General features: G+C 37.0%; 1 protein-coding gene across 2 annotated transcripts in view; it reads right to left on the reverse strand.

Annotated features, from left to right (window-relative positions):
- The window catches only part of Nup58 (nuclear pore complex protein Nup58), a 177716-nt gene extending 166406 nt beyond the window's left edge, over positions 1 to 11310 (reverse strand). For both annotated transcript variants that reach the window (XM_090379882.1, XM_090379892.1), the window contains exon 1: positions 10802 to 11310. In XM_090379882.1, the coding sequence (XP_090236008.1) occupies positions 10802 to 10890 (89 nt within the window). In that variant the 5' untranslated portion in view covers positions 10891 to 11310. The remainder of the gene's footprint in view (positions 1 to 10801) is intronic.
- Between the last annotated feature and the right edge of the window lie 2270 nt (positions 11311 to 13580).

Genomic DNA, 13580 nt, shown 5'->3' on the forward strand with positions numbered 1-13580 from the left:
AAAACAGTTGGCAAACCATAAGATGGAAGCTTGTTTAGAACACCTTTATGCCAAACACGATCAAAAGCCTTTGAGATGTCAAGAGCAACTACCAGTGTTTCACCTAACCTTTCCATTGAATTAGTCCATAAATGGGTAACATAAGCCAGAATATCACCAGTGGATCGACACTGACGGAATCCATACTGGTGATCGTTGATCACACGGAAAGTTTCTAGGTAGTTTAAGAGTCGGCGGTTAATTGATTTCTCCATTACTTTAGAAAGAGTAAAAGTAATTGCAATGGGACGATAATTGGATGGGAGAGATTTGTCACCCTTTTTAGGAACTGGAATAAGAAAGTGAAAAAAGCCGGCAAACAATAGGAGTAAGTTCAGGAGCACAGGTTTTGAGCACATGTGAAGAAATACCATCAGGACCTGGAACTTTCTTAGCATCAAGATTCATCAAAATCCTTCTGATATCCTTTTGACGGAAGACCACAGGAGGCATTGAATGGAGCGTGTTGGGAATGGTGGGAGGTGTTTTACCAAGATCATTAATACATGAGCTCGAAGAAAAATGGGATGCTAGCAGGTCAGCTTTATCCTTGGCTGAAGTGACAACAGAACCATCTGGTTTGGACAGAGGTGGGAGCAGAGATAGGCAAAGGTTGCAGCCAATAGCTTTGGCAAGAGACCAGAATGCTCGGCTACCATTAGGGCAACAAGCAAGTTTTCTACTCTTAGCCTGTTCAAACTCTAGTTTGGACTGATTAATAACTGCTTTACAATTGTTGCGAGCTTTGGTGTAGGCAGAAAATAAAACTGAAGAATTAGAAACAAGCCAATTACGATATGCAACATTCTTCTCTTGAACAGCCTTAGCACATTTATTGGAAAACCAAGGTTTAGATAAAGGACGAGATTTTAAAGTGGAGTTTGGGATAAAGGATTCCATTCCTGCAAGAATAATTTCACTGACACGATCTGAGCAAACACTGACATCGGAAGTTTTGAAACAGTAATCCGACAAAGGAAAAGAAGTCTCGCAGGTCATCCCATTTTGCATTCTTGTAATGCCAAACAAGGTTGGGAATAGCCATGTTTGGCTATTCCAAGGTTGGGAATAGCCATGAGATAAAGGTTCCATTGGAGAAGAGATAATCGCCAAGTTGTGGTCTGAAGTGCCTAAAGGACCTCTCACTTCGACCGTGTACTTAGAAGGGTTGTTTGTGAGAAAAAGATCAAGCGTATTGGCTGTATGATTAGGATTGTCCACTATTCTTGTAGGTAAATGAACAATCTGTGCTAGGTCATTAGTAATTGCAAAAGCCTCAGCATCTCGACCTGCTGGGTCGGTGTGACTAGAAAACAGAAGCCAGCTGGAGTTGTGAACTTTAAAATCACCAAGGAAAATTACCTCACTGTTAGGAAAGTTGGACTGGAGAAAATCAAGTTGCAAAGAGAGGAAGTCAAAGAACTCCAAGTGATTAGTGGAATTGGGAGAATGGTAGAGACAACAGATGAATTTGACACAATGAGGTAGAGAGATTTTAAGCCAGAGAAGATCAAAGAGAGGAGATTCCAAATTGCCAAGTCTCTGACAGGGAAGATCAGAACGGACATATGCACAAGTACCACCTTTGAAGCGAAAGGAATCATACAGTGAATAATTTGGGCATCTGAGATGAGCAGTAGCTGAATCAACTGATAACTGAGATTCTCTCAGAAAAAGTACATGGGATTTGGCAGATTGTAAGTGGAAATGGACATCGTTGAGATTAGAATTGAGACAACGTATATTTGTGAAATGAATTAGGAAGTGCTTGGGAGGTTTAGATATTTTTGCAGATAAGCTTGCTCTATTAGTTTGACAATTCATGGTGTATTCAATAGTAAGAAAAAGCGGGTGGGACATGCTGTATGACGTAATGAAATTTTTGGATATGGCGTACACGTGGTAAGAATAAACCCAAATCCTTGACATAACGTGGCCTCGACAATGCTCCCCGCATACACACTACTCGGACTCCCTCCAGTCACTATACACTAGCTGATCCGGAAGCCTCCTAGAGAGTTACCAATAGGTTCGGTCCGGTGTACTAACTAGCGGCCGGCCTGCGAACACCGTTTTAGAGCTGTACCCTCGAAATGTAAGGAATATTGGATCTCGCCACGACGTTCATCATAACCTCAAAAGTCATCAATCATACTGCATGATGGAAAAGGTAGGGAAGGGTAGACCGGAACTTAGCTCTAGAGACTAAACATGGGTTCCACCACCCAATAAGCAAAGTGGTGGTGTTTCACCGGTTGATGAGTCATCTACCACCTAGTACTACCTGGTAACATAGAGGGGCGGCATTCCTCCATGTGGTGTAGGCGCAACACCTCGACCCCTGCTTACGTTGGTTCACATCTGGGTGGTCACCCACCATGTACTTGTGCATGGAGGTTATACCCAGGATTACTAACAGTCCCACCATCGTGAAGGTGCAAGCAGAGGATTTGGCTGTCACAGACCGTCCGGACTTCGCCGAAATTGGGTCCACTTGACTCGAGTGTCACCCGAATATCAGTTCCATCAGCATTTCAGACTCCCAGGTAGCAAGTACAGCTTGTCTGGCATATCTGAGAGAATGTCTGTGACAACCTCAAGGATCAAATCACTTTATGGACAACCGTTCACCATACAATATGTAGTAAGTGCTGATCATTGTGATCATGTTTGTGAACTGAATTTTAATTATATTAAACGGCAATAACAATAAGCAAAAATAGGAGTAATATTATCCACAGGCTATAAAAGTAAAGACATAATAAGCACAAATTTACACTTTATTACCTTACCAATTAAAAAATTAAATGATATGTGAAAATCGGAAGAATATTTCTACAGGTTAGTAAAATAAAAATAAATTTATGCTTACGTACATAGCTTAATTAATATGTACTATGATACATACTAATTGATATTTCTGTTTGACTTTTTTTTTGGGTTGCAAAATTTAAAACAATAAAAAAGAAAAGTAATCAAGAACAAAGAACAGCACATACAAATTGGAACTAACATGATAGGTGCAAGTGAGATATGAAGTAATGAGTTTACAAAGCTTAAAAATAGGAATTAAGAGAAGATTTTAAAAAATTTATTTGTTTTTTATATGACTATAAGATTTCATGGAAGGGGAAACACACTTCACCATAATAACATAAAAACCCACACAATTCCAGCTATCAGTATCATCGCAAATGCAACAAGATTGAGCTTACTTCTCGTTTATAATAGATTGCACCAACAAAAAACCCCAATAAACAGGAAACTGCAAATTGTTTTATGGTAGTGACCTCCAGAAACGTGCTTTAAAAAAATATCACAACCAAACATGATAATGATGAAAGTGTAGTGCATTTTAATGATTCAAGTTGGTTTTTGAAATTTAATTCTATAAAGCTGTTGATTCTACTAACCAGTGATCTGTTAACTGGAGCCTACTTATTTCACTTTACGATGGGCTTGCGATTGTCTCCAAGGGGACCACGTGGTCCTTCCTCTCAGACAATAGCAGCATTTGTAAACATGTTGGCCTCGTGTTTGTTTTTGCATCCTTTAGTTGAAGTGATTTCTTGTGTTCTGCTGATTTGACATAAATTCACTGTACTGAATTCATGTACATACAACACTGTGTAAAATGATAATATGGCCCCTAAAGAGTGCAGGAAGAAGAAAATTTCAACTTACAAGGTCTTGGAACGAATTACCAAAAAACAATGTTACGATATTTTCACAAAATGATGGTGTCTGTGGAATGGATTAATATCATAAAGCAGGGATCCACTAATTTATATTTTAATTTGTTAAATTTAATTGCATTATAATGCAAGTTATTTTTTTAAATTCTTGAGAATTTTTTAAATGGCACAGTAAACTCAGATAGCAGTTTTCTGCTGCTTTGTAAAATTTTGTTTTTGGCACTTTCAGCACTTTCCATTTATGCTCCAAATTTCTCCATTACTTCAGAAAGAGTAGAAGTGCAATGGGGCAATAATTGGATGGCAGCAATTTGAAATGTAAAAAACCAGTGGAATAAGAAAATGTAAAAAAAGGAGACACAGAACAGGAGTACAGGTGTTGAGAATAAGTAGACCACAAGGGCATATCACCAGGTCATGGGGCTTTCTCATCAACAAGACTTAAAAATTCTTGTAACACCCTCTTGATGGAAGACCACAGGAAGCACTGAAAGGAGTATACTGGAAATGGTAGGAGGCAGTTTACCAAGATCATTAAATATACGAATTAGAAGAAAAGTAGGATACTAGAAGGTCTGCTTTATCTTCAGCTGAGGTAGAAACAGAACCATCAAAGTTTAAAAGGGGGTAGGAGTACAGATGGGCAAAAGTTGCAGCCAACAGCTTTGCCAAGAGACCAGAATGCCTGGCTACCATTTGTACAAGAAGCAAGTTTTCTACTCTTAGACTGTTCAAAATTTAGTTTGGATTGATTAATAACTGCTTTACAATCGTTGTGAGTTTTAGTGTATGCAGAAAATGAATCTGGAGATTTGGATGCAAACCAATTGCAACGTGCTTATCTTTAACAGCTTAGCACATTTATTGGAAAACCAAAATTTCAATAAAAGATGAGATTTTAGGGTGGAGTGTGGAATAAACAATTTCAGCCCTATAAGAATAATTTCAATAACATGATCTGAACAAACATTGACATCAGAAGATTTAAAACAGTAATTCAACCAAGGAGAAACCAGCCCATTTTGCATTCTTGTAATGCCAAACAACACGAGGCTGGGAATAGCCATGAGATAAAGGCTCCATTGGAGAAGAGACCATCACCAAGTTGTGATCTGAAATACCTAGAGAACTTAGAACAGTTGTTTGTGAGAAAAAGATCAAGAATGTTGGGTGTTCTGGTAGGTAAATGAACAATCTGAGCAAGGTCATTAGAAATTGCAAAGTCTCAACCAGCCGGGTTGTGTGACTAGAAAATGGGGCCAGCTGATGTTATGAACATTAAAACCACTAAGGAAAATTATCTCACTGTTAGGAAAGTTGGACTGGAGAAAGTGATGTGACAAAGAAAGGAAGTCAAATAGTTTTCCAAGTGATTAGTGGAGTTCTGAAACTCACAGAGGCAACAAATGGATTTGACAGAATGGCATAGAGATTCCAAATTACTAAGTCTCTGGCAAGGAATATCAGTGCAGCCATACGCACAAGTACCACCTCTGAAGCGAAAGGAATTGTACAGCAAATAATTGAGATGACTGAGATGAGCTGTAGTTGAATCAACTGATAACTGTAATTTTGTCAGAATAAGTATGTAGGGTTTGACAACTGAGAACCCTTATATTTGTGAAATGAATGAGGAAGTGTTTGGGAGAGTTAAATCTTTTTGCAGATAAGTTTGTTCTATTAGTTTGATTATTTGTGATGTATTTCAGTAGTAAGAAAAGTAGGGAGGACATGTTGTATAAAGTAATGAAATTTTTGGATATGGTAAGAATGTACCCAGCTCCTTTACATAACATGGCCTCAACGATGCTCCTCCATACATATACACACTACTCAGACTCCACCCAGTAAATATCTGGTAGAATAGAGGCCGACAGTGAAATTATACACTAGCTGATCCGGATGCCTCCTAGGAAGTTACTAATAGGTTCAGTCCAAGTCTATACACACCATTTTAGAGCTGTACCCTCAAAATGTAAGGAAGATTGGATCTAATAGTAACGAATGGGCCTGGAGTACTGGGGTCCATAGTTTATAATATACGTAAGTTAGTTATAATCCAGTTTAATACAAATATATACTAACAAAATCAGATTTTGTTAGTATATATTTGTATTAAACTGGATTATAACTAACTTATGTATATTATAAGATTGGATCTCACCATGATGCCCAATGTAACCACGAAAGACATCAATCATACTGCATGATAATAGAGATTGGGGTTGCTGGAGCTTTGCTCTGGAGAAAACATGAACTTCACCACTTCAGGCCTCAAATAAGCAAAGTGATGACACTGCACTGGTTGATTAGAGTAATCTGCCTCATAGTATTGTCTGGTGACATAGAAGAGCAGCATTCCTCTGTGTGGTGTGGACACCACACCTCAACCAACCACTGCTTACATTGGTTTGCACCTGAGTGGTCACTGCCAGTACACTAGATGCCTTATTTCAGGACTTACTAACAGTACCAGCATCATGAAGGTGCAAGCAGAGTATCTGGTTGTTGCAAAATGACCGGACTTTGCCAAAATTCGGTCTACATGACAAGTGTTATCTGAATATCAGTTCCATCAGTGTTTTAATGAGAGCTTTGTAATAATGAAATACTCTGTTGGAAGAATTATCTGAGAAGAAAATTCACAAATATAATACAGAGACATTACAAGACAACTGTCCAACTTACAATATCAACAAGAAAAGGGTTGTAAAATTCAAGGGGGAAAGGGTTAAAGATTCACTACTGAAGATATTTTTCATCTAACTCGAATATCTGTGGCAAATATTTTGCCAAAACTGTTTCTGAGAAGAAATAAAGATCAATACCTCTCCCTTGGCTCTCCTTGCTGCTAGCTATGGGATGTCAGTGGGATGGATTCAGGTAATAAAATAACTAAAACTGCAATTTCATAATTTTCTACATGTATAATTATATCGTCCTTTAAAAAATTAAAATTAATGCACAAAAATTATCATGATCTGGAAACTGTTACATCTATAATTTTTATAGTATGCCAGAAACTTTTCTAATACCCCTTAGAAAAGAGGTATTAGAAAAGTATTACTTTTTGCATCTAATTCTTTTGTGACAACCTCTCAGTTGCTAACTGATTGGCCAGGCATGATTTCCCCTTATCAAATGAATGCTCTGATTAATTTACAGCTTAATTCCTTTTCAAATGATCTTTAACTACTTCTTTCTATCAGCTTGATTATTTTCCATGTCACAGAAACTTACAATTCTGTACTCGGTTTACCCTTCTAAAACATTTGAATGCATCCAATCTGTTCAGAATTCCCTAAATCTAATGATGTTCTTATACCCAGCTAATGCTATCTAGGCAGTGTTAGGTGGATCGGAAAACTGCTAGCTTGGGGAGATTCACAGACTAAAAGGTTAAAAGTAGCCGAAGGCAGAGGTGAAGGTGATTCTTGAACAACTTCTATTAGAATAAGTAGCGACCTGTAGCAAGGGGTGCTGGAGTTTCAGAGACTGATGGCAGTCATCGTGAAACAGGTGGGTATATGGGATGTGTCAGGGTAACTAGGAATAGGTGCATGTATACCAATGCTAGAATTATAGTAAATAAATTTGATGAATTTGAAGTGTTGGTCACGACATCAAAGGCAGATATTATTGGGATATCAGAGACGTAGTGTCACACTGATATTAGGAATGCAGAATTGGAATTTGGGGACCCAGGGGTTCACATCTGGTGAGTATGGGTTTGGCACACCCAGGGTCCCGAGCTGGATATCATCATTCTTCTCTTTCTTGGTGATTCCCTTCTCTCTCTCTCTCTCAGGGTAAATCAGAAATTTGTTTTGCCTGGTGCAGCAAAAGCCTCAGGCTTCCTTGCACCATATGGCTGATAATGATAAATGAAAATGAAATGTGTACAGAAAGGATAGACAGGATAGGAAGGGAGGAGGTGTCATGCTGTTAATTAAGAAAAACATAAAATCAAAAGAAGTGCATCCAGTTCATATAGATGAACAGTGCACCGTTGAGTCAGTTCGGTGTGACATAAGCACTGCAAAAGCAAAAATTCGAGGAGTGTGTTATAGGCCTAATGACTCAAATAAGTACAATGAACAATTGTACAGAGAAATAGAGTGGGCTAGTAAATCAGAATGGGGGATTTTAACTTCCCAGGTATTGACTGGAACTTGTGGGTTGGTCACTCACACACTAGTAAATCTTTTGAGGATTCATTGGATGATTGTTTTCTGCAGCAGCATGTTCGAGAGACAACAAGAGAGGGTAATACTCTTGATCTGGTTATCAGCGGTGATCATCCGTGTATTAAGAATTTGCAGATAAAGGAACCACTAGGTGGCAGTGATCACAATGTACTGATGTGGGGTTTACTTAAAGATATAATTACCATCAGGGGTAAAGGAAAGGGTTTTTGCTTCTGTAAATGTGAGTTTTTAAATTCTGTACAGTGTGATCAACTGATGATGTTACCAACAGTAAATTCTAAGTGGGAAGCATTCAAGGAATTAATCGTGGAAGCTACTAAAAGTTTCATACCTATTAAGAAATATTGTTCAAGGTTTAGGCCTAAATGGTTATCAAATGAACTAATGAGACTCGTGACAGAGAAGAAAAATGCATGGGATGCATATAAATTATCAAGTGACTCAGAAACCTATGGCAGATATAAGCTAGCCTGTAATCAGGTCACAAAGGAGGTTAGGCAGGCGAAGGCAGATTACGAAAAATCTTTGGCAAAGGATGCTAAGAAAAACAGCAAGGATTTCTTTACTTATCTCTAAAAGGATGCGGATGAATCTGATTGGTCCACTTGATATCGATGGTTCGACTGTTGATGATCCTGCTCAGATAGCAAACAAACTGAATGAGTATTTTGCATCTACATTCACAAATGAGGAGTTATTAAGGTTTGAAAATGGCAGAAGGTTATCAAATTGTAGCAGGGTGCTTAATGATTTTGTAATAACTGAGAGCAAAATGGAGAAATTGTTGAAGTTAAACATAAGAAAGGCACCTGGGGTGGATGGGATCTATCCAGTTATATTAAAGGAGGTGGCAAAGGAACTAAGCAAACCCATAGCCATAATTATGACAGCATCCTTGGACTGAGGGGAGGTCCCACGGACTGGAAATGTGCAAACGTATCCCCAATTCCCAAAGATGGATCGAAGGGTGACACAAGTAATTACAGACCAGTTAGTTTAACTTCAGTTCTGGGTAAAATAATGGAGTCAGTGGTTAAAGATGCATCACAGGATCATCTAGACAAGACTGCAGCAATAATTCAGACAAATTTGATGATATTATGATGTAGTTCAAAGGAACTGGATGCAAAAAATAATTTTGATATCATATATTTGGATTTCAGGAAAGCTTTTGACACTGTTGCGCATGGAAGACTATTGTACAAATTGGAGCAGAATGGTATTAATGGTAAGTTGCTACAATGGATAAAAGGATGGTTGAGTGGGAGAAGACAGAGGGTGATAATCAATGGGTGCTGCTCTTCGTGGACTAATGTTATTAGTGGAGTCCCACAGGGTTCGGTGTTGGGTCCACTGTTGTTTTGTATATTTATCAATGATATTGATGAAGGTATATCAGGCTTAGTGTCGAAGTTTGAAGATGTTGTTGTTACGTTTTAGGAGCATTAGCAACTAAGGCCATATTGCTCCGGTGATATGCGGTGGTCATTCCCTGACCTTTCCGCATCATCCGTATTTGGTGGTCACAGGCTCGAACCCCGGTCTAATCAAGCGTGTGCTATGCACTGCTGCTCCTGCCCACCTGGCTACAGAGGCACCTAGTTTGCAGATGATACAAAGGTTGGCAGGGTTGTTAATGACAGTAATGGCAGTGTGCTACTGCAACATGATCTAGAAAATTTGGGCATATAGGCTAAGAAGTGGCAACTGATGTTTAACCTTGACAAATGCAAAGTACTGCATAAAAGTAACCCCAGAGAAACGTACCAACTGTGTGGTACTACACTTAAGGTAGTAGAAAATGAAAAAGACATGGGAGTAATTGTGCAGTCAGATATGAAGTTTTCTGAGCAATGCAGACAGGCAGGTCATGAGGTTTTGTCAATGATATATAGGAATTTTGCTAGCAGGGAAAAGGAGGTGGTTTTCCCTCTGTATAAGGCAATGGTCAGGCCACGTCTTGAGTACTGCGTAGGTCTGGAGGCCTCATTTTAGGAAGGATGTAGATTTGTTGAGCGTGTACAGAGAAGGGCAACAAGATTGGTGAGGGGAATGAAGGGATCCTCTTACAAAGAGAGGCTTAAATTCTGCAAATTGCAGTGGCTGGAGACTAGGCACCTGCGCAGTGATCTGAATGAGGTGTATAAGACCTTGAATGGGTTGAGCATGCTGAATTCTGATGGGATCCTTCCACTTGTTCAGATTAAGAAAAGACAGATATAGAATAGATGTGCGGAATTTTGCCTTTAGCCAGTGGGTGGTTAATTGCTGGAACAAACTTCTATCTGTTGTTGTGGAAGTTGATAGGTTAAATAAATTTAAGGAGGAACTGGGCAAGCATTTGGAGGGAATGGTGTAATTTCTTTTTTTTTTTTTTTTTGGCTGATGCTGCATAAGCTCATACACTTGCTTTCTTGCATCACATGCCACTACTACTATATGTAACTTTTAAGTTATAGAACGCTAGTTTTATAAATTACTTTAATATAAAGGAAGCTGCAAAAGATGTAAACTGAAGAAAAGTTTATTTTATTCTTCTGCACCAGGGACATTTTTAACTTTTGGCTGTAATAAATTATCTTTATTTATGTTATCATAGAAATAATTTAATTCCCGTTCAGTATTAGAAGGAATTCGATAACAATATCCCTAAAAACTTTTGTGTGAATGTATATGCAAAATATTCTTTTAAGTTTATTAACACTTACCACCCAAAGTGGATAAATATGAAATCTTTCGTATCTGAGGCATTTTAATTAATGTCATGACGCTGAGTTGGAAAAATTCTTTTAATACTGAAAGACTAAAATTAAAAGTTAAAATTTTAAAACTAAAATTAAATTACGACAAATGGCCCACCTGGGTGCACCAAACGACGTTGTTCCAAAAGGAGCTGGCTGTTGACTTGCTTGCATGGGTAAACCAAAGGTAAAACTTCCTCCACTCATTATAAGGCAATATTTTCAGCAAAACTTATGTTCACAATAATAGGATAAAAAAAGAAAAACCATATAATATAAAAAGTATTATTCAAATTACTAAAATGAGTAATTTCACAAAATCATTTTGTCCACGATTATCTTTCATACACCTAATCATCTCTCTTCTATAGGGAGGAATATGAAGTTCCATTCATGTTAATTCAGATCACATTTAGTTTCTTCACTAAATTTAGTATTACAGTTGTATTACAAAAATCCACAAAGAATAATAACATATAGCACAAATAACTAATTGGTAGGCTAGGGCATAACAGTCTGTTTGTTGACTCTCGTACCCGAAATGAGATGAAAATATACAACTTGAGTTCAACAAAAATAACTTTGTCAGTTTAAACCAAAAAACTACAATATCAAATATCAAAACTACAAAAGCCACCAATAACGCACTTAAAAATAAAGAATTTTGATAGCTGCATGTCACGGTGGCGCCACAGCGTAGTAACATAGGTTACTTACACATCTTACTACTCTGTGAGTGGCGCTGCGACTGTGCAGTTTAGATGTTGTACTATTTCAATAAATTTTACTGAATTTAACGGAAAAAAGTTTATTTTTATACATTAGTAAAGCCATCCAATAGAAAGTGAAGTTTACAATTTCCATGGTAACCAGTACAGTATAGAGCAGTGGTTTTAAACCTTTTTTTAAAAACGGCACCCCTAAGTAACTTATTTATTTTGCGGCCACCCTACTCAATTTTCTGCCTGTGACCATATTTTTTTTAGAGAAACTAGGACATTCCCATTTTTAAAAGGAGGACAAAGCTAGGACATTTTAAACTTTTTTATTAACAAAAAATTATGAACGTTATATGATTTATTGATAAAATAGAAATGTCTTCTGATAAAATAAAACAGATATTCTTTTAAAAATACACGTAATACTTTTAAAAAATTAATATTTTCTAAAATTTTCGGCTATTTACTTATTTGATCTTAAAATTCTTGGCATTTCTTTTTCATATTATGTGTAGTAAACAATTAGCCTTTATTTACTTCAAACTGTAACAGGTTTCTTCCCTTTTGGTCATTGAATGTTCCTCAATGAAGACCGAATGTAGAAGGAATAAATACTATAATTTTTAATAATTCAGAACTTAATTCTAAAGTTTGACAAAAAAACACATTCCTTATGCAGTAGTTCATCAATTTCTTATTTTTTCCATGAATTTTATACCATGAAATTAACTGAACAGCCTTGAAGAATGGATAGGGTGATTATATATTTTTTTATGAAAACTAGGATGGCAGAGGAAGAAATTAATTTTAGGAAGAATACAAAAATAGGACTATAAATTTTTTTATTGCAAAAGATAAAAAACAGAAAATAGTGGCAAAATAAAATACATCTTGTTGACATAAAAATTAAATAGGTATTCTTTTAAAAAAAAACATTTAATAATTCATTGAAATTAATATTTACTTAAAGATAAAATTTTTGCTAAAACTTTTGGTTCATTAATTATGTGGTTGTAAAATTCTGCACATGTCAGTTGCATATTATATATAGTAAATAATATTCCTTTAACAGCTTCAATTTTTAATTGGTTTCTTTCCTTTGTCCACTGACTATTTATCAATAAAAATACACGTTCAACATTTGCATTGTGGCCAAATACACAAAAGATGAATTGTACAATTTTTAGTAACTCTGAAGTTAATTCAGAAGTTTTACATTGTTTAAAAAACATCACCCATTTCTCATTTGCAGTTAATGTATTCCATACCCCAGGGGCTCACATCTGGTGAGTATGGGCTTGGCACACCCAGGGTCCTGAGCTGGATATCATCATTCTTCTCTTTCTTGGTGATTTCCTTCTACTCCTACTTCTTTCTCTCTCTCTCTCTCTCTCTCTCTCTGGGTCCTAGGGTAAATTAATTTTTTTTTTTTTGGCTGGTACAGTAGAAGCCTCAGGCTTCCTTGCACTGGCTAATAATAATAATAATAATAATAATAATAATAATAATTTCTCATTGTGTTTCCAAGAATAACTTTAAATTATGCCATTTTTTTTTTATTTCGTATGATGTGATCAATACACGAAGGAACCAGTTTTTCCTTGCTTCCTTCGTGTATCGTGGCCGGGATATCCAACCAACCGGTTGGTTCGGCACCATCGTGATATCCAGCCCGAGGCAGGAATCGAACCCGCGACCTTTGGGTTGCTAGGCAGGCACTTTACCTACCCGGCTAGCCCGGTCGGAAATTATGCCATTGATCAAACAGTTTTACATCATCGACTGTGACTCCCTTCTCACAAAGATATTCTAAGCAGGAATGAATATTGTCCCAAGGAGGAATTTCTTCCAAATCGATCCATTCTAAGATTTGAAACTCATCTAATGGTTTTGACCATGATTCAATATACTTTAAAGTACGGCCATACAAATTCTCGATTTGAACGCTAAACTGTGTGACTTCATTTTCTTACCCTTTTCTGTTACAATTTTTAGTATTGAACACACTTTTAACGGAAGAAATTTATTGGTTTTCCTCTCCTTGAACAAATGAAAAACAGTCTTAAGGATTTTCCGCACTTCAATTATTGAAATACAGTCTCTTTCAATACGTTTTATATTTTATTGAAAGACTGACATGAATGAATGAGCGAATGAAAGGTATGCCTCATTCATATC

The sequence above is a fragment of the Mastigoproctus giganteus genome, chromosome 1 (genome assembly GCF_048544385.1).
Source record: "Mastigoproctus giganteus isolate SK-2022 chromosome 1, ASM4854438v1, whole genome shotgun sequence".
Classification (NCBI taxonomy): Eukaryota; Metazoa; Arthropoda; class Arachnida; order Uropygi; family Thelyphonidae; genus Mastigoproctus; species Mastigoproctus giganteus.